Source organism: Argopecten irradians, chromosome 5, assembly GCF_041381155.1.
Source record: "Argopecten irradians isolate NY chromosome 5, Ai_NY, whole genome shotgun sequence".
In the NCBI taxonomy this organism is placed as follows: domain Eukaryota; kingdom Metazoa; phylum Mollusca; class Bivalvia; order Pectinida; family Pectinidae; genus Argopecten; species Argopecten irradians.
The window spans coordinates 37,266,114-37,287,122 of NC_091138.1; the positions used below are offsets into that span (position 1 = coordinate 37,266,114).

At 32.6% G+C, this 21,009-nt stretch overlaps 1 protein-coding gene across 2 annotated transcripts; it reads left to right on the forward strand.

Moving 5' to 3' along the window:
• The first annotated feature begins 969 nt into the window (after positions 1-969).
• On the forward strand, positions 970-19,551 carry LOC138323722 (prolyl 4-hydroxylase subunit alpha-1-like). Of its 2 annotated transcripts, XM_069268522.1 has the most exons (13): positions 970-2,711; positions 7,850-8,004; positions 8,646-8,807; positions 9,574-9,791; positions 10,385-10,439; positions 11,857-12,002; positions 12,297-12,473; positions 13,327-13,406; positions 15,245-15,347; positions 16,803-16,862; positions 17,151-17,207; positions 17,772-17,840; positions 18,672-19,551. In XM_069268522.1, the coding sequence occupies exons 1-13, from the start codon at positions 2,539-2,541 to the stop codon at positions 18,873-18,875; spliced, it is 1,659 nt and encodes a 552-aa protein (XP_069124623.1). In that variant the 5' UTR covers positions 970-2,538; the 3' UTR covers positions 18,876-19,551. The 2 variants fall into 2 exon arrangements, with proteins under 2 accessions (XP_069124623.1, XP_069124622.1); XM_069268521.1 differs by lacking the exon at positions 970-2,711 and having other exon boundaries at positions 7,267-8,004.
• The last annotated feature ends 1,458 nt before the right edge of the window (positions 19,552-21,009 follow it).

Genomic DNA, 21,009 nt, shown 5'->3' on the forward strand with positions numbered 1-21,009 from the left:
AGTCCGCAAAATCTCGGAAACCCCGCCAAAATAATCGGCTATACGGTTCTTTAGTCTTGAACAATTTGCGTAATATAGATAAGTTTATTGATTAATTTAGGCTAATTGTAATAAGTATGCATTACTTTAAATGGGCGACAGGTACATTATATCAATCACTGGTAAAGAAAAATCAGGTATACGAAACGCCGGGTTATATCATGATATATCTTAACATGTACATGCATATAAGCACACGTGATGTTCGCAAATTTAAATATAATATAGGTATAAATCAAACACACTGTGTCAAGAAAAATATTTATCTCGTAACTGCCGCACAAACTTCTGCTTTATCCGTCAATACGAATCACATGAATAAGTTCCACATCTGACGGAACTATATTGACCCCGAACTTTAACCTTTCGGTTGATTATAACGTCATTCAATCCTGCCAAAACGTGACATCACATTCACGTTCATTTTTTGCTATGATGAAACCTCCATTTTTCGATAGTGTTTTTCAGTTGCAATATATCGGTGGAATCCGTCAATTTTCGGAAATATCTTAACATGACATTCTGGATTTCTGAGTTTCCTAAGTCTCCCAACCAAAATAAACCTTGTATTGTAAGATACTAACCATATATTCTCTCAATATATAACCAACATGATGACAATTATATATAAATATAGCTGAAGAGTAAGGTACTATATTTATAAATTTTCCTTAGTATTCTTGCGAAACAAGAAAATGTATTTTTTCAAAGATATTCATCAAGTTATAGAACACTTTAATTATTTTTTTACTGAATTACAAAATCAACAGTTGTGGAAATGTGTTTCATGTACATGTACATTTGTATATGAATGTATGAAATGGAGACCTAATTATGATACATATGTTAAAAGTAACTGCATGAATCGATGATTAATTTTACATAATATACTGAAAAACTGAATTTATCGTTACATACAACTAAAATAAATTGAAAATAACAATTCACGATGATAATTTTTACATAATATACTAAAAGATTGAATTTATCGTTACATACAACTAAAATAAATTGAAAATAACAATTATGATAAAATTACACTAAATCAGGTGAAGATTTTTACCTTTTCAAAACAATATCGAAGATAACATCTACCGCTATGTAATTTAGATAAAAACGGATGTCTTAATCGTTATATTATGACTGGGAAACCTCAATGTCAGCCGGAGGGGATGGAACGGATGACAGTGAACGGTGCAATTGACAGATATAAATGGCGGGAAGCGATTAGGCAACAGCAGACGACAGTTTTATAAAAAGTCGATGTGTATTTATTGATAAACGCCTTGTTTGTGTTTACAGATTATGATGCATGTGTGATCAAGTCGATATAAGAATTAATCATTTCTGTAACTCTGCGAAACACGTGAGTAAATACAATGTATACTGTTTATCAGAAAACAAGAACAAAGCTTTTCGAAACAAATCAGTTAGTAATTACTATATTAAATACACTTTTTTTGCAATTTTCTTGCAATATCATTTAAAGCTAGCAATATGTCCATGAATAGGGTACATATAGGGAAAAGGAAAGTTAAAAAAGATATCATAGATGTTATATTGATTTAATGATACGATAATTACTTATTGTCTATGTAACTAAGCAATAAACTCATATTGTAGAATAATCAATCAATGTGAATTGTTATAAAAAATAAGAGCGTTGTCATCGTTACACCTGAACAGTAATTTTCGTTTTATATAATATGTGCTATACCGGTATTTGAATGGAAAAAAATAATGGGATTTTTCACAATACATATAAAGTATTCATCAATACACAGTACACATATATAGTATATATCGAAATACAGCATGACACCATGAGTTATTTTTCGATGTTCAATTTAGGTCACAATCTCATACATACATGATAAAAATTGTCCATAGCTCTTTCTTTATTGATGAAACTAATAACACGTATAATGTTTAAAGCGGTGAAAATGAATTTGAAGCAAGAACCTCGATATTGAATTGTTCCTGTCAGACATTGAACTACGAATGCAATTAAAAAAGTTCAAAAACATTCTCCGTGTTCAGAACCTCGTAAACTAACTCTGTTAATTGTCAATTTTACATAACGATATCAATTATTTCTTTGACAAATTAAAGATATGAAATGAATTGGCAGTGATAATCACCTATTAGCGTCTGTCTTATCAAGCACATACACGTTCATTTATTTTCCTTGTTTTGTCATTTTTTTATTTCAAACATCACGAGATGCGCATTTAAGTATGTGATGTAACCTTCAATAAACTTATATAAGAGTAATAAATAATGCTCAAAGTATATTCCAAACATAGCGCTGATAAAAAAACCAATGCCTCGGGGGATTTTATATACACAAATAACAACTGTCAATGATAATACCTGCACGCCATCTTTTTACCTGTGGGAGCTATCTTGATTGATGACAATGACTCCAGTCACTCAAGACCATCCGAGCGTGTCCGTTTGTTTCAGTACAGTCAGAGACACTGTCTGGTCAAAAACAATATGATCAGCCCGATATCATTGCTTGTGTTATATTCCATTCTCCATGTGTCCTATTCGGAATTATTCACGTCTATGGATTATATCTATTCCGCTATTAGAGATGCAACTCAGATTTCATTGAGATTGGATAATTACATTGCACAAGAAGAAAACAGATTGGCCGAATTAAAACAGTAAGTAGCTGGTGACATAAAAGTTATTCAACAACCATTTCACTGATTTTTCCGATCGATTCAAACCTTTGCTCATTCTTTTCGGTATAAAAATAATAAAAGCACTTCTCTATAAATTACAAAAGAATTTTCATCGGTTCTTATATTTTAGACACGTATGTTTTTTGTTGGAAGTCTGTGTGATTGACGTACCAAATTGATCTATCACAGCTGTTGATTGTATAAGAAAGCTTATTGTCTATGTAACCTTGTGGTGTAACTTGTCCGTCGAGTTAATTAAACCTTAACATTTCCTCTTTCTTTTTAGCATTAACCATACACTCCCATATAGTGGATTAAAGAGTTGTTAATACACGTCCTAAGGATCCGGGTGGTATGGTTATATAATGCACAACATATATACTAAGTTACGTTCACATCATGATTATACACCATAAGTAATCCTGTTATATAACTGTTATAAAATCATTGTGAGTTCCATTATTATTCTTCACACACAATAACTAAAATGTAAAATTCACAAAGGTCACCCCACGGAAACTCTCCATGCATAATTTAACATTAACACTTACTGAAGTGATATTTGTCATAATTATACAATTATCATTATCACCTTATGGAACTAGTTGATAACAAAAGTTCAAAATGCATATACATATATATATCTGACGGTAAAACATGTCCATTGGCAAACGTCATTAGAGCATTAGAATGGTAACTGACAGGTATAGCTTTTATGATATGTCGTCCAATAGCTGCCAATAAAATGTATATTTATAGAGGGTTTATCAGGCCACTTACATTACCATGGAACCTGATGATACTACATTTGATCAACTCACTATTATTATACATAAAAAACACACGTCATACGTCTTCAGTAAAATCAGAAAGAAAAAGAACATTACTAGAGGTTCGTTATGACCGTGTTTCACTGTATACCATGTATTAAGATAGTTTATACCATGTAATTTACATCTAAATAAGTCAGAGTACAAAAATATCTAAACGCACTAGCATTCAAAACATAAGACAGTATAATTATTACCTTATAAAATAATAAACAGGGTTTTTTCGTAGAAAAACACTATATATAGAAACTATAACAGTGATATTAGTGTGCCGTGACCTGCTGTATGTATATATTTAGGTCATATATGGTTTTTTAATATTATCTTTTTAATTTCATTATGTTTTTAATTTTCAGAATAATTGACAGATATGCGACAAAACCTTTTTCAAATTTAGCGTTAATGATTTAGACTTGAAATCTTCATTTAACCTTAATAGTGATAAATCTGTTTAATTTCTCTAAGATATTTTTGCGCTGAGAGAAATGTTAACGAATTTGTCAATTTCTAACACTTATAAACACCGCTGGTTCTCTTTCTTGTTACTCTTTCCTTTTTATATGTGTTCACTTAAAGTGAACAGTAGGACAAGGAAAGATAATGTTGGTAAAATGGTGTAAATGTATCCGATATAATTTCTTATGGAATAGAAAAATAAAATTTTCCGTCAAAACCTCTCTGCATGCGAAAAAAATTAAATTATAGTGTAGGAATCCTAAAACGTCCCCCGGGCTGACTATGTTCGTGGTTACATTTCCACGCAGCCTCGCTTTCAAAGAGTTATTCCAATGGTCAGAACTGTGCAACGTAAGCAGAACTTCACCGTCATTCTAATATGTGAGAACATTTGGAAGGCCAATGAACGCATTAAGACTGGTTTTCTTTGCCCGACTATTCACTTTAAGGAAAATAACGTAAGCTCGCTCGAATAGAGGGAATTCAAATGCTCCTCGAGTTAATACAACTATAAAGTATATGGGGAATCATTTGAATTTAACTTCCTTTAGTAAATATGATATGTCACTTTACTGCGGTAAGATGAATAGTTGACACGCTACACTGCTCACGTTTTACGCCTCCTCTAAAGTAAGCATAGAATAAAAACCGTCCAATAATGTTGTTAATGATTGTACAAGAAACGACTAAAATTTCGCGACAAAGTCTGTAGTGTGTAACATACATTGTCACTATCTGTAATAGATGTTAAGCTGAAAGGACTATTGTCTAGTTATTGTTAAGTTATGACATTAAAAAATACATAGCAGGAAGGGAACACATTTTCACAGCAATGTGTCATATTAGAAACAGTGTCATACTTTTCATTAACCGTAAGGAAGGAAAACTGATATTTGTTTAGCTAGACATTAAATGCCCTGTCTAAAATCAACATTTTTGCATTTATCAGACGTTGGCTACAAGATGAAATTATGTTCCTGAATTTTGTACATTATATTAGCTGCAGGCGTTTTATTTTTGCTGAAATAAATTTCAGAATATAACATAAACATTTTAAAGAGTGCGTTGTAAATTATATATATAATCCTAAAATAAATCAACGAAAAGGTTTATTTACTTAAATTGAAGCTTCAAATGGTTATAGACTTTCAAAAGAAAAAAAATCAAAAATTTTGAATGATGGATTTCACCTTACTTGATAGAAAATACTGTATGATACTGTATAATAAATAATATAGATTTTGCAAATGTTACTTTTGATGTGGTGTGTATGTATAGAGGTAAAAAAGACCTTAAAAGGAAGCCATGAAACTTTTTTATATTAACAATAGTTAAGATAAACGATGCTACCTAAATGAAAGGTTAAAACCCTTAACAAATGATAATTAGCGATTTTTCAATATACATTTTACACTTTTTTTTAAAGTTTGTTTCATGCAATAGTTAATTGTCCCCTTGAATCTGACAACGTTGAGGAATATGGAACACTATTGAAGATACATGGCCATGAACTATGGGACAAAGAAGTAATTCCAACCGTGTGGACGAAAAAAAACGTCAAATTTCCGAGGCGATCTGCCCCTTTATCAAGACTCACAAAACGAACACGATTACATAATATATGTATTTATTGCGTTTTTCCTCCAAAGTCTATTGATAAGATAGAGGAACCTTCTGGATAAGTAATGACATTGTGAATTAACCTCGAATTACACTAACAGTATGAAACTTTAATTACTTCATAACTTATAAACTTACTTGAACTTAATTGTAAAAGTCGTTCTGAATTAGTAAACTAGAAAATTAGTAAATCTATGTCCCATGCAATCATTACGCCATGGTATCAGCCAATCAGAAGCGGCGTCATGTTTCCTTTTCTTATCTGATAAAGTATAGTTTTCAGCCAATGAAAATACAATATTGAATTATATGATAATACAATAATATTTCTTTACATCTATCTATCAATATGATCAATCTACCCTGATCAGTTAGATGGTATTAAACTATGAAAAATATACGTGTATAATATTTTTTACAATAACTGCCATCTTTATTAAGAACCATAAAAATCGAGAACTGTAATGTGTTCTTATCCATGAGTGTATTGTGCACTTGACAAAATAAATCTGATGTTGTTGCAAAATCACTGAATATACAGAGCAATGTGAATTATGTTTACCAATCTTTCTGTATTGTAACAACTTTAATGTTTTGCAAGAATGGTAAACTTATCAGTCTGAATATGATACACACACTTAAAAGAAGGTGGTTCTGTTGATATATCCATAATCAAACTGTCAAATTCCTTTGTCTGATATTAATGGGTTTTTTTCATCAATTATCCCCTGTACCTACGCCCTGTTTACAATTGTCAATGAAAGGTAGTATGATTCATTAATAACATCTACTATCAGATGCAGTAATGTATTAAGCATACAAACTTAATGACATCACTCTATCTACCACGTCCATGATGTATGGCAACCACAGTGACGATATAGACAGTTACTGTGTCTGGGAATTAGAATTATGTGTACATTATAAAAATGTTATATCCACCTCACGACACCTTTCAGTCACACTAATGTGTCAAAGTAACATATTGCCATTGCAAGTCAGCTTAACTGTCTTAAGGTCTTCTTTTAACCAACTCTTATGCGGCTTACTAGGCCTACCGAATATAGCCATTTAAAGACTTGTAAAGACGTGTGGTTATTTAGGAAAGATGGAAATCGTCCCTCTCTAGAAAGTACCTTACCTTTGCTCTAAGGAGAATTCGAATACACAATAAAGTAAACGTACAGGTGATTGTGTAATACCAGTTATTGTACATTAGGCTTATATATGTATAAGTAATATCTTATTCCATGTCACGTCCATATGACATAAAGTTCGAACTAGTTACAAGTAGAATTTATAGCCATCACACCATGCTATTAGAATATGCATTTCATTCAGTATCGCAGCAAGCAGCACAGAGTAACAGGATAACAGTACATAATATTCTGCTACTTAATTATTCTGATTATAATGAAAGCGTTCTATCAATGTTACATCGAATAAATTTGTTTCGTAAAATGAAGTATGGTTTTAATAGAACAAGCTTTGAACGAAAACATAGAGATATTATTTTTAATTCGAGATATTCGATGCAGTATCAAATAATCAATAGAACGAAAATAATGTCTTTAAGGTGTTAAATGTATCACAGTCAAACATTTCTACAAAGAACACGTTAGGGGACAAAGAATACAAATGGCCTTATATAGCAAAATGGTCTTTATATACAGGTCAAATAATGTTGGTTTGAACATTCGGGATCCTGAATCAAGTAGTTAGTTGTTATACAGATATACAGAGGTGCCCATAGGTTAAGCTGTATTATCAGATGGGATGCAATATAGTTCAATTAGGCGTATTTATATATTTTTCTCAATTTCTGTCAAAGCTGAAATGTTATACATGTGCATGGAGTAAAATGTTTTAATAGTGTGTGTGTGCTGGGGACAGAGTATGATATGATGGTGAAGTATCTCCTTGTGATATTGGAAACACCAGTCTGATTTATAGTAATAACTTTGGCTGAGCTGTATGTCTATTTATTTATAACACCTAGGAATGTGACTTATAACTATAACTCATGCTAGTATTTATTGTTCTGTCGCTCAAGATCATCAAATGTCCACTGTATATTATACAGGTCACTGCATTTAGGGGTGAGACGTGTTTCGCCTTTATCTATTTCTGTACAATAAGTTCACAACGGAATATTTATACTTCATTTATATATACAGATATTTCTCTCATGTTAATGTTTTCACTTGCTAGATTTGCCGAAAAGTTAACACAGCTACAGAATGAACTGGTGGGCGACGATGACGGCTGGGCCGGTAACCCCATCAGTGTGTACAAGTTCACAAAGGCATACACTGATGAATGGGGAGAGGCGTTTGAGACGTATATACAGAATGATCAGCAAGAGGGTATGTCAGATCTCTGTCAGACATACCATTATATAGATATTGCAAGTTGATGAAAGTGAAAACAAACATTTCAAACATTATGTAGATATTGTAAGCTGATGAACATGAAAGCAAAGATTTTCAACATTACGTAGATATTGCAAGTTGATGAACATGAAAGCAAAGATTTTCAACATTATGTAGATATTGCAAGTTGATGAAACTGAAAACAAATATTTCAGACATTATGTAGATATGGCAAATTCAAGAAAGTGCAAACAAACATTTAAGACATTGTGTAGATATAGCAAGTCGATGAAAGTGAAAATAAATATTTCAAACGTTCTTGTAGACATTGCATGTTATTGAAAGTGAAAACAAAAATTTGATTGTACATAAAAACACAATCGAAAGAAGCATAATGTTGCACTTCATTTAGATTAAGACACATGAACCCGAGGCAACAGCTTTTACAGTAAGTACTCTTCAGTAATGAGATGATCACGGCATTAAAATGAAAGTGAAAACAATTGTTTCAGACATTACGTAGATATTGCATGTTATATTTAATGAACGTAAAAAATACAAAATATTTAAGACATTTTGTCTGTTATGGCATGTTGATAGAATTGATATCCATATGATTAAATTTGCTTTAACAGCGCTTGAAGAGATCCTGAGCCTTAAAAAGACTTACATGCCTGGTAAAGAGGATATGGATGGAGTAACTGACGGATTAGCACGACTCATCAGCACATACGAAATACCGGCCAAAGAAATCGCCAACGGTACCATAAAGGGAATCTACACAGGAGAATTAACAGGTTGGGTGTTTTTGTATATAAAATATTCCGTTTTTAACATTACTTTCATTTTGAACTTTGATTTAGCGCAGATTGGCTGGATTATAAGGAATGTACTACTGTAATTAAACATTCTTTCGCATGATTTACATTCGCGAATTTCAACCAAAAGTGAATCTGCGACATTTTATTTCCGCAAACGAATTATTACCAAATATGTTTTGAAAGGAAGTTCTAATAATTTTGTTTACTGTATTGTTTGACACGCTGAAGTTGGATATATCAGAAGCATTTATCAAATACATGCTGTTTGTTTTTTTCCTTTTTTTTAATTTAGTATATTTGTATATTACTTTTTCACTTGAATTGAAACAAAATACTGTTGTTAATGCTTTTGGATAACATTGAAATGCAAATCTCTTTTCGATTGCTGTTGTTTTATTCCGAGGGGATATTTTCTCGTTTATACAAATTAGTGGCGGCCGATGTTGCTTTCTAAGTATAGTTATTAGTTGTACAGCTTATTTCTCTAGTAATTCGATAGATTCGTAGATAGTTAAGATCACACAAATTGGCTTGACCACGAATAATGCGATATAAAGCCACTATACAGTATTCATTATTTTTCTGGTGCCAAGTGATAACCCATCATGAAAGTAAACATATGTTTTATAATCATACAATGTGCCATTTTGTATACACCACTAAAGAGTAAGTTACGGAAACATCCGTCAAATATCGCTAATTCCATTTATTTGATAGTTCTACATCATTATATATCCAATAGCCCATGAGTGTAACAGTATAGCTAACGACCTCCATTCACGGGAGTACACACAGCTCGCCCTAGAATGGTATGATGTCACTTTGGAAAAAATCCAGAAAGAATTCAGTGACATGGTGCCGACGTCGTGCCAGAATGAATCATGTTCAGATTGGACGCAAGACTATGTTGATCTCTCCATTAAAAATATCAAAACATCAAAAGCCTTAGCTGTCGAAATGGTAAGTCATCCTAACGCGTATAAAGACGCCGACATTAGATCTATTTCCTGTTCAATATTTCTCATACTAACTTGTCATTTTCTGTTATTCCATGATAAAACACAACAGTGATTTATTGTGGATTTGAAATTATTATGATAAAACTAAAATATTCCGTCATGCGGTAAGATATCCATTGTGACGTCATTATATTTTGCAAGATTTTACTCTGAAAAGTATGACATTACACTCGCAAACACAATGACGTTAAAAATCAATATCTACCTGCAAGAACAGATAACTCTGTAAAAATTAAAATATACGGAATGATATGTTTACAGAGAATGAAAATTGAATGCAAATATACCAGAACCCATCTTAAGCATTTGCAATGATGTTAATGTGCTGTAACGAGAACGATATGTCGTGTCCAACATTTTCTTTGTGCAATCCTCAAGATAGGGATCGGTAAATACTTCACTGATTTGACATGGTTAATGAAGTTATCGTTGTTCGATACACACTAGGAATAAACTATGGACAACTCCAAGTTCGATGGGTTTTAATTTCAATCGTTACATTATGTTAATAACTGTATTCATTTCAAATTTCAGCTGGAGAAACAAAAACGAAACTTCACAATAGATCTGCAAGCTGTAATGGAACAGCGTAAGTTATCATATTAGTAGAATCATAAAAATAAATAGAAATCTAATACCGATATTTAAACACTATAAACGTCTACACGTCGAATTTACATACGTTTCTATTTTATTTAAAATCCGCTGATATACCATTTTATTTAAATTACTCTACTCAGTAGATGTTTCCATTTGTGATACACTTCAAACAGTCACTGTCTTGATGAAAATTATCATTATACTGCATAATCAGAGTAATGTGGATATTTATGTGAATATATAAACGTATATATAGGTAACACTGATTATAACATACATGTTGCATTTTTTAAACATCACACTAAATTTCAAATTACGTTAAAATGAATTAGAATTGTCTCCCTTCTATTTTCTCTCACAAAAGAAGAGTTGGCTCCCCTGGTATCCATTATTGTTTTTCTTATAAAAATATAGCTGAAATTTAATTACATTAAGTAAATTATCTATGTGATTATTTATTGGATTTATTTATGTTTATTGGATATGGCTGAATGATTTGTAGTAAAGAGAAAGTAATTAAGCTTATCTTAAAATAAAATAAGGAAATATGGAAATGATGTGAGAGCTAGTCCTTCTGCGAAAGGAAAATATATTTTTCTCTGTAAAAAATATCAAAGTACACTTTAAAATGTTATTGTACATGCAGTTTCTACGGTGGCTGGGAGCGGACATGAAATAAATACAATTATTGCGTGCGAACGAAATAGTATTGCGTGCGAACGCAAAAGTATTGCGTATGAACGACCGTAGTACGGTGGCTGGGAGCGGACATGAAATAAATAAAATTATTGCGTACGAACGCAATAGTATTGCGTGCGAACGCAAAAGTATTGCGTGTGAACGCAATATTATTGCGTGAGAACGCAATAATTATTGCGTGCGAACGCAATACTATTACGTTCACACGCAATAATCATTTCGTTCGCACGTAATATTATTGCGTTCACACGCAATAATTATTGCGTTCGCACGCAATACTTTTACGTTCACACGCAATAATTATTTCGTTCGAACGCAATATTATTGCGTTCACATGCAATAATTATTTCGTTCGCACGCAATAATTATTTCGTTCGCACGCAATAATTATTGCGTTCGCACGCAATACTATTGCGTTCACACGCAATAATTATTGCGTTCACACGCAATACTATTGCGTTCACACGCAATATATTTTTTTTATTTCATGTCCGCTCCCAGCCACCGTAGTTATCACATCTTAGACTATCGATATCTCGTATTTCTATTGTTTTTAGTAAGCATTTTATTTTTGTTTCGGAAACGTTAAGGGCATGTTTGAAAATAACGAATTCGAGACAAAGAAGTGTAGAATAAAATATGGTACAGGTGTAGCAAACCAAAAAGAGAAATAAAAAACCTGTTCCTCTATTTCCTCTGTATTTCAGATGATAATGATGGCATGCGGGACGGTATTGAGGATGAAATCATGGGGATGCATCATGATGGAACTATCAAGTTTTACGGAAGAGATCTCTTGAGGAACGTGCATACCAAACGCACATATGAAAAGTTATGCCAAGGAGCCGATGAGGTACTTCACTGCAGACTCGATTACACAAATATGTAACTTACTGCAGCCTCCCAAAATACACTAGCATTTCACATATGCAAATCTCTGCCTACACAGGAGTCCGTCCTTAAATGCATTGCAAATATGGAATTCTATGGTTATGGGCTTTAAATAATTATTCTATTAGTCTTACGTCAAGGCAACATAACATAAGGCTATTCTTGTTTGTGAGATATACGATATGATTTTATTGTGCACCACTCCCATACACAGATGAATCTTTTTGATAGTTTTGTTACTCCTATTGGATTACAGAGTAGAGTAAAAGATCCTTCCCTGGTGTGTTTCTACTTCAACAACGGTAACAACCCCTTAATCGTGCTGCAGCCCGCAAAGATAGAGATTCTCAGCAAGTCCCCTTACATCATAATCTACCACGACATTATATCGGACACCGAGACGAAGACACTGCAGAATCTTACCTTTGACTACGTAAGTTTACTGTAATCACACTCGTAACTAGTGTAATTCAACTCGCATGCGATTTAATTTCTCGAATTTTATGACCAAACAAATCCCATGAAAGTTTATCCTCATGTACCCATGGGTTAATATAATTTAACCTCGTTTGGAATGTATATTTCATATCCGCGAAAGTTAATCCCCATGTACCCATGGTTAAATATTAACCTCGTTTGAAATGTATATTTCATATCCGCGAAAGTTTATCCCCATGTACCCATGGTTAAATATTAACCTCGTTTGAAATGTATCTTTTATATATCCGCGAAGGTTTATCCCCATGTACCCATGGTTTAATATTAACCTCGTTTGAAATGTATATTTCATATCCGCGAAAGTGTATCCCCATATACCCATAGGTTAATGTTAACCTCGTTTGAAATGTATATTTTATATATCCGCGAAAGTTTATCGCCATGTACCCATGGTTTGATATAAACCTCGTTTGAAATGTATACATTTTTGTTTTTCATATCCACGAAAGTGAATCTTCGCGAACCTGTTATGAATGAAAATCGTGAAATTTCAAAAGTTGGTTTACAGTATTTTATTTTTATTAGGCGCTGGAATAAGAGCGTCTATATCTGCATTCACTCGTGAAAAGTAATATTGTTCACACATTCTCCTTTAATAATGGCTACATCAAGAATATATCGGAGTCTTTTACTGTCGGCTGCTCTCTTCACGAAGCAGAAAAGATTTGACTATTTCAAATTCCAATCAGTTAATATTCCATCTAGGATAGTATCATACCGCCATCCCAATATTTATTGAATGAAATATAAGAGATTGTTAAAATATTTTCCTGATAAACGTGTTTCAGCTTGAAAGGTCACAAGGAATTCCTACAAATCCGACTGGTGATGAGGAAGGATTGGAAATGGATTCCCGAATAAGTCGATAGTATGTACATTGTATTGACAACCGTATAGTTATAGGACAGTCACATTTCTTCGTTATAATTGGCCGGAGTTGATTTTAAAAAGATGCCCTTGATAAAATGTATTGTCACGCAAAATATCGAACGGTTATCAAGTTGTTATCCTCGACTATACTTAATTGTATCCGATATTTTTATCAATTCCGAACAGACGAAGCTGCTGTTACTGTGTCATTTGTCTTTCTTTACATATTCTTTTCAAGATTTGTCACTTTTTATTATCATTTCAGTCAGAAACACTCAATATCTTTTAATTACAGGGCTTTCAAATTTTACAAGTGATACCTTCATATGTATTCTTAGTTCTTAGAAATAGAATGTATGTACATCCATATTGATAATTTATGTCATATACCGACCTATCATAAAAATCAACGTAATCATTCATTATAACTTTTTTGATTTTATCAAATAGTCAAAAAATTAGTTATAAACAGTCAAAATTGCCTTAGCGACCTTCTGAATTCAGCGACCTTCTGTCTTAAACGACCTAAATTATTCCTCTCAGCGAAAATTACTATATAATCTATCTGTATTAAACGACCGTCTGTCTTATGCGACAAGCGACCATACTTTTAGGATCCAACGACACTCGATGTTCTGTATTTAACGACCCAAATCACACCTGCATTTGTCTTCTATTCATATATAAAGCCAAGCCAGTTAACCATCCTGTAGGGCTTCCAACCCAGCCCCATTAAGGCAAGACAAAAGAGCTATCCATATGGCTTGGTTATATACACAAGGTGTTCACTTTGACATAAATTAGCACTTATTCATGCATGAAGTCTCTCGGCTTCGGTACTGATGACCGAAGCCGTCTGCATGTCTGAGCTGGATATTGCAAGGAAAACGTGCTATTTATTCACGATGTTTGTGATGAAAATCAAGAATAATCACTTCCAAAACCAACTAAAATATTGATGAACAATGATTTACGCACAAAAGAACGACATGAATGTAGAAATACTGAAAATGTATCAGTGTAGCTAAGCATGATGGCAGCCATTTTGGGAGATAGTAAGAGAGGAGTCGGAAATAGCTGATTTCCGGATTTTTCTTAAAATTATTTTTTTTTTCACACTTATTTTTTTTCCATTTTTTTTATCTATGAAATAAATGAATAAAATGATGAAAGAAAGAAAAAAAAAAAAAAAAAAAAAAAAAAAACCCCATTAAAAATCATTTTAATTTTTTCTGCTTTTAAATACATTGTAATTTTGTAGCTAATTATGATATATAAGTGGTAGGCCTAAACAAATATTTGTTTTAGAAATTCTTAATCTTATTCATGAATAAAAACAGAAAGATAAATAAAAAATAAATAGATAATTGAAAAATAAAAGTGCCTAAAATTAAATACTGTACATAATTAAAAGATGTATTATATTATGTGATATATTATATATTTAATAATTTCCTATTATTGTGACTGTTTTTAGTACAACAAAACTGTCAAAACATGTCCCACAATATACATTGATACATGTATTTAATTGTTTCGAAAGGGGTGATTCAATTAAGAGACCAACTGTCATATGTGACCTATTTTTTCAATCTCCTTTGGAAGGTCTCTTAAAACAATTTTGACTGTATAAACATTGATGTCACATTTTTTTTCAAATTTTATGTGGTATGAAAACAATTTGTTTGTCAATACTTGAGAGAAGAGAATCCGCGCAACGCAGATTCACACAGTTTACAAAACAAATGGTTTCATATCCCAATAAGTGACATCCATGTTTGATTACCATTTCTTAAACTTTATATTGATAATAAATTGTTTCGTTGTCACTTGTAGCCATTACGTCGACGATGAGAACCCTATGGTGAAAAAGCTCAACAAACGGATACAAGCAATAACGGCACTAAAACCTGTATATCCTTCGGCTGAGGTTCTACAGGTAATATAACATAACTGTCTATCAGTTGTCTCCTTAACACGGCATTTCCTCTGTAAGTCTGATAGCCGTTCTTACAATACATCCTCGTTAAATTGGATACCTAGAGGATATGATGATGATAATGGTGATGATAATGGTGATGATGGCTGGTAAAAGTGAAGATTAGAATTATGATGGTGATGATTATGATATGATGATGATGATGATGATGGCTGATGATGATGATGATGATGATGGTTGATGATAGTGAATATTGTAATTATGATGATGATGATGATGATGATAATGATGATGATGATATGATGATGATGATGATGATATGATGATATGATGATGATGTTTGATATCAGTGAAGATTGTAATGATGATGATGATGATGATGATGGATGATGATGATTATGATGATGATAATGATGATGATAATGATGATGATGATGATGATAATGATATGATGATATGATGATAATGATATGATGATTATGATGATGATAATGATGATGATGATGATGATGATGATGATGATGATGATGATAATGATATGATGATATGATGATGATGATATGATGATTATGATGATGATAATGATGATGATGATGATGATGATGATGATAATGATATGATGATATGATGATGATAATGATATGATGATATGATGATGATGATGATGATGATAATGATGATAATGATATGATGATGATGATGATGATGATGATGATGATGATGATATGATGATGATGTTTGATCATAGTGAAGATTGTAATTATGATGATGATGATGATGATGATGATGATGATGATAATGATATGATGATGATGATGATAATGATATGATGATGATGATGATGATGATGATAATGATGATGATGATGATAATGATATGATGATGATGATATGATGATGATGTTTGATCATAGTGAAGATTGTAATTATGATGATGATGATGATGATGATGATAATGATATGATGATGATGATGATGATGATGATGATGATGATGATGATGATGATGATGATGATGATGATGATGATGATGAATGATGATGATGATGGATGATGATGATGATGATGATGATGATGATGATGATATGATGATGATGTTTGATCATAGTGAAGATTGTAATTATGATGATGATGATGATGATGAAGATGATGATGATGATGATGATGATGATGATGGCTGATGATGATTATGATGATGATGATAATGATGATGATGAAGTGGATGATGATGATGATGGTTAATGATAGATAAGATTATAATTATAATGGTGATAATTATGATATGATGATGATAATAGAAATTTAATGAAGAGGTGATTTATCATGATCGTGATGATGATGATATTATGATATATATACTAAAACATTGAAATTTTAATCATATACCCTCTTACGTTTTGCATCTGCACAATAAGACTTATTATTCTTGAATAAGAAAATGAATATTTATACTACAGGTTGGAAATTACGGAATGGGCGGACAATACGAGCCACATTATGATTGGTTTGGAAAAGAAGTAAGTGTACAATTAATGTTTTATCTGAGTTTAAATATAATTTTTTGATACATTTCCATTGAATTTTCCACAATTAATATAACAAATGTCTTTGTTTGTTTTATCTATTTTTTTTCAAATCAAATCAACTGATTTTCGTGGTGACTTAATTTCGCTTTTTCATTTTCAATGATGTTCACAGGTAAAATGTTTTATTGTATTGGAAGTTTTATATTTGCGCGAAATCCCCGAGAATAAGTCGGATTATAGAACTTTCTCTGGAGTAATCATCGACCTTTGTTGTTTTAGCAAGTCCAAGTGTTGACGGAGAACAAGTCTAACAGAATAGCCACCATGTTGTTCTATGTGAGTATTGTAACACATTTGATCGACTACCTGACTTATCTGAAATAGTTAACAGGCAATGTGAATTTTATATATGATAAAAGATGGTAAGGTTATAGTCAGATATGGTAGATGCGGCTACAACGAAAGACCTGGCAGAGTCGCAGAAGGGAACAACTCTGATATATCATAATTGAAGATGCGATAAGACGTTGCTTAGCAATATGCTCAGAGAACCATTATAATTGTTTTTTAATCATAAGTTATAATGCTATACGGTGATTACATCATAAATTATACAATGTTATAAATGTTACACGTCATCAATATTTTTATAGATACATTGCATCATAGTACTTAGTATAATGATGTATATGTTCAATACATCAATATTATATCGATATTACATCGTTATAAATATCATAAGTGTATTGAATCATCAATTATAAGAAGTAATTATTACAGAAATGCATTATATCATAAGTCATATAATGTCTGATTCCGGGTACGAGTATTGTATGGATTATGAATAACATAATTTAATATAAGGTATATAATTAAATGTATTTTTTCACATCTATATAGCTGAGTGATGTACGAGCGGGAGGAGCAACAGTATTCCCACAAATCGACGTACATATCCCCGTCAAAAAGGTATGTCAGTGTATCATATCATATATTCCTCAAGGACTCCTGGATCAATACAATGATATCAGACTTTATCGACTAGTAAGAAATTCAAGAATTTCGTTCACGGGTCTAAAATCACTGGCGTCCCTAAAGAAGAAAATTCCTTATGATTATTATTATGAGTATTTAACGCTGTTTCGTAAGGAAATGCTACAAGTATAGATTTCGTTCTCATATCTCAATAAAGGTGAAACCAAACAATATGTGAAACAGATATGACGACGTACAGAGTTAATAGTGAAATCAACCTCCGTCTTAAGGCTGGTTACCTTCCATTTTGTGGATTTAACAGCAAAACATAAATTTATGTTAACTAAACATAATTAATCCAAGTATTATACCTCATTTTTATAACAGTGTCTGTGATTAGTTGAAACACATGCCCTTCCGATTGTACAACAATGACAGACGGAACTTCGTTTTAGTTTAAGGAATATATTACATAGGTCTAAGTGACATTGTAAAAGTGGCCACGTTGCTGTAAACTACTTCATTTTCACGAGACACAGATTTTCGTTTAATTTCGATCGCGAATTTTCAGATATAGTTGTGTAAACGTCTTATGTGGATGTACAACTGCCAGCAAAAGTCCTTAAACGCGTAATTATGTATTAGCAAACATGGTGAAAAAAAATAATAAATACGCGAAATATTGTGTACGCTAAAATAAATTGGTTAAAACGTCATTTTTGTTACTTTTTGTTTTTACATTATAAAGACTTAGATAATAAGAAAACGTTATTGTTGTTGATAACATTGAAGAACCACTTTATGTTTATAAATCCTCTTTTTCAGGGTGCTGCTGCCTTCTGGCTGAACCTCGATGATGACTTGGAAGGATTAGAGGACACCCTCCATGCTGGCTGTCCGGTTCTGCTCGGTTCTAAATGGATTGCCAACAAATGGATACACACTCATAATCAAAATACTCAGTGTTTCAAAAAACGATCAAAGAACGCCAAAAATAAGTCCCTAAAGGTGTCTTTGTCCAGTGAATGATAATAATACATATAAACATTATAAACTGTCAACCGTGTTATGGTGAAATCAAATTTCAGCGCAAATCTTAACAGATGAACACATTATTCCACAAATGCAAAATTAGAAATGTAAACCATACACAGTTAACAGACATAACAAATTAATGCATTTATATTTTGTAGTAAAATCCTGACGAGAAAATCGCTTCAATCTGCATGCTTGCAAAGTTTAAAACAAAATACATTCATTTCATTGTCATTGTCATAGATAAAATATAAGATAGCAATAACTAAATGAAAAGATCACAGTCATCAAGACTCATCCAATCTAGTACTACTAGTATTCATTTGCCATGCGACGCAATTACCATGTTTGCAAGCCTTCATGGTAGTCTAACGAATTGTTTAATTTAAAATGCCAAATTATCGTGAAGGTGTGCAGAAGAATTTGTGTGTTTAGTGTGTGTGTATGAACAATTCTAAACTTGGTGCGAAAACTGTGCGGAAGTTATCAGTAGTGTGTACGAATTATTATAAACTAGGTATTAAGAGAGGACTAAAGAAGTATCAGCGTGTATAAAGCTTGTTGTATCTGTAGGAGTCATGTAAGAGCGCGGAGAAGTGTGTGGATGTTTGGTGAGCACGCACGTATGATTAAACAAGCAATAAAATTATTATTTACATAAAAATCATCAGTGTTCAGGTTCTTGCTTACAAACGCTTATGGAATTGCTAATAGATATTATCGATAAAAATCAACATTCGTCAAAGTGAAGTAAAAAGCAAAGGTATAAATAATAACAAATATTACCTTAAGTTTGACAGACTACATTATTAAGACTTATCACAAAAATATTTTTGTAACGCTTTAAAACCAAACAGTTATGCGGGAGACAAAGTATTCTTAGAATGGAGCATTTTGTCCATATCGAAAATAATGTATCAGAGTCACCTATTTTACTAAGGTACGTACCTCGACTTGCAATAAACATCAATACAAAATCGGGAAAGTCAAACTATGTGTGTGTAGAAGGCTGCCAGTATAAACGATATAAGTCGCAGGGACCTCAATTAGAATACCATCTGGCATTGCACTACCCTGTAGCTTCAATTTATCTAAGACCAGTATTTCTTGCAACTCCAGTGAACTTGGATTTAGTAGAAGTCGTCAAGTACCAACAGGCGTTGATGGTACACGACCAGGTCCTGTATATACAGTAGTGCACACAATGCAAACTGAAAGTGTTTTCAACTTATTACCATTGTCAGAGTAGAGGAGGACAATATGTTTCGAATGAGTCAACGTTGGAGCCCATTGGTAGGCTTGGAGTTTTTTCCTAGATTAGTGGAGACTCGCTTGAGACCAAACATGAATCGTTAGCCAGTTACCGAACAGAAATTCGTCCTGGTGGTGTTGATAGGGTCAAAGAGTCAAGGACGCAGACGCAAGAGGCGCACGAGAGCAAACCAGGCAGGTCCTATGGAGGAGTGTAGAGAAAGCCGGGATTATATGGAATGGTGCTCCCCAAAATAAGTGGGAACTATGGGATGTCCATCATCTTCATGCTTGAAGATTTTGGAGCCCTTATATCAAGGGAGGAACTAGAAATCGACCATCAACAACAAATCTGCAGATCTAGAGAAAGCTTTTCGTTAGTTGTGGATAAGAGGAATGACCACTATCTGGAAGCCAGACAATTGATGCCCGGTCCTCTTGTTGACCAAACATCTCAATTTAGAGAAGAAAACGTCCACTGACGGATGTGCTTGGCTGATGAGCTGCTTGCAGATAATCTAATTTGTCTGTAAAATTGAAACCCGTGTCAACTGTTACTAATTGAAAATGCCAGTAAACGTAATCGGATAAATTACGTAAATGTGATGCCTAATGATACTCTCATACACAACATGAGCGCTCTGAGCCGAATGAGACAAAAGCCAGAAGATCTGGAGTGCACACAATGAATTCAAAGAAAAAGCGATATTTTCATTAACGCTGATCATGAAACAACACCCATAATCTGGAACTTATTCAATGAGAATGACGCATCTAGATTACAGAAAACGTCTTTTTTTTGCAAAAAGCACAATGCGATCTTGGATTTGACATTGAAGTTTTGATAATGCAATTTCTAAGAACAATTCTTATATTG

Excerpts from the sequence above, each read along its gene's own strand:
- LOC138323722 (XM_069268521.1), top strand. The coding sequence starts at position 7,662 with ATGCTAGTATTTATTGTTCTGTCGCTCAAGATCATCAAATGTCCACTG. Across the intron at positions 15,348-16,802 it reads CTTCGGCTGAGGTTCTACAG|GTTGGAAATTACGGAATGGG; the intron begins GTAATATAACAT and ends TTTATACTACAG. Across the intron at positions 17,841-18,671 it reads TACATATCCCCGTCAAAAAG|GGTGCTGCTGCCTTCTGGCT; the intron begins GTATGTCAGTGT and ends CCTCTTTTTCAG.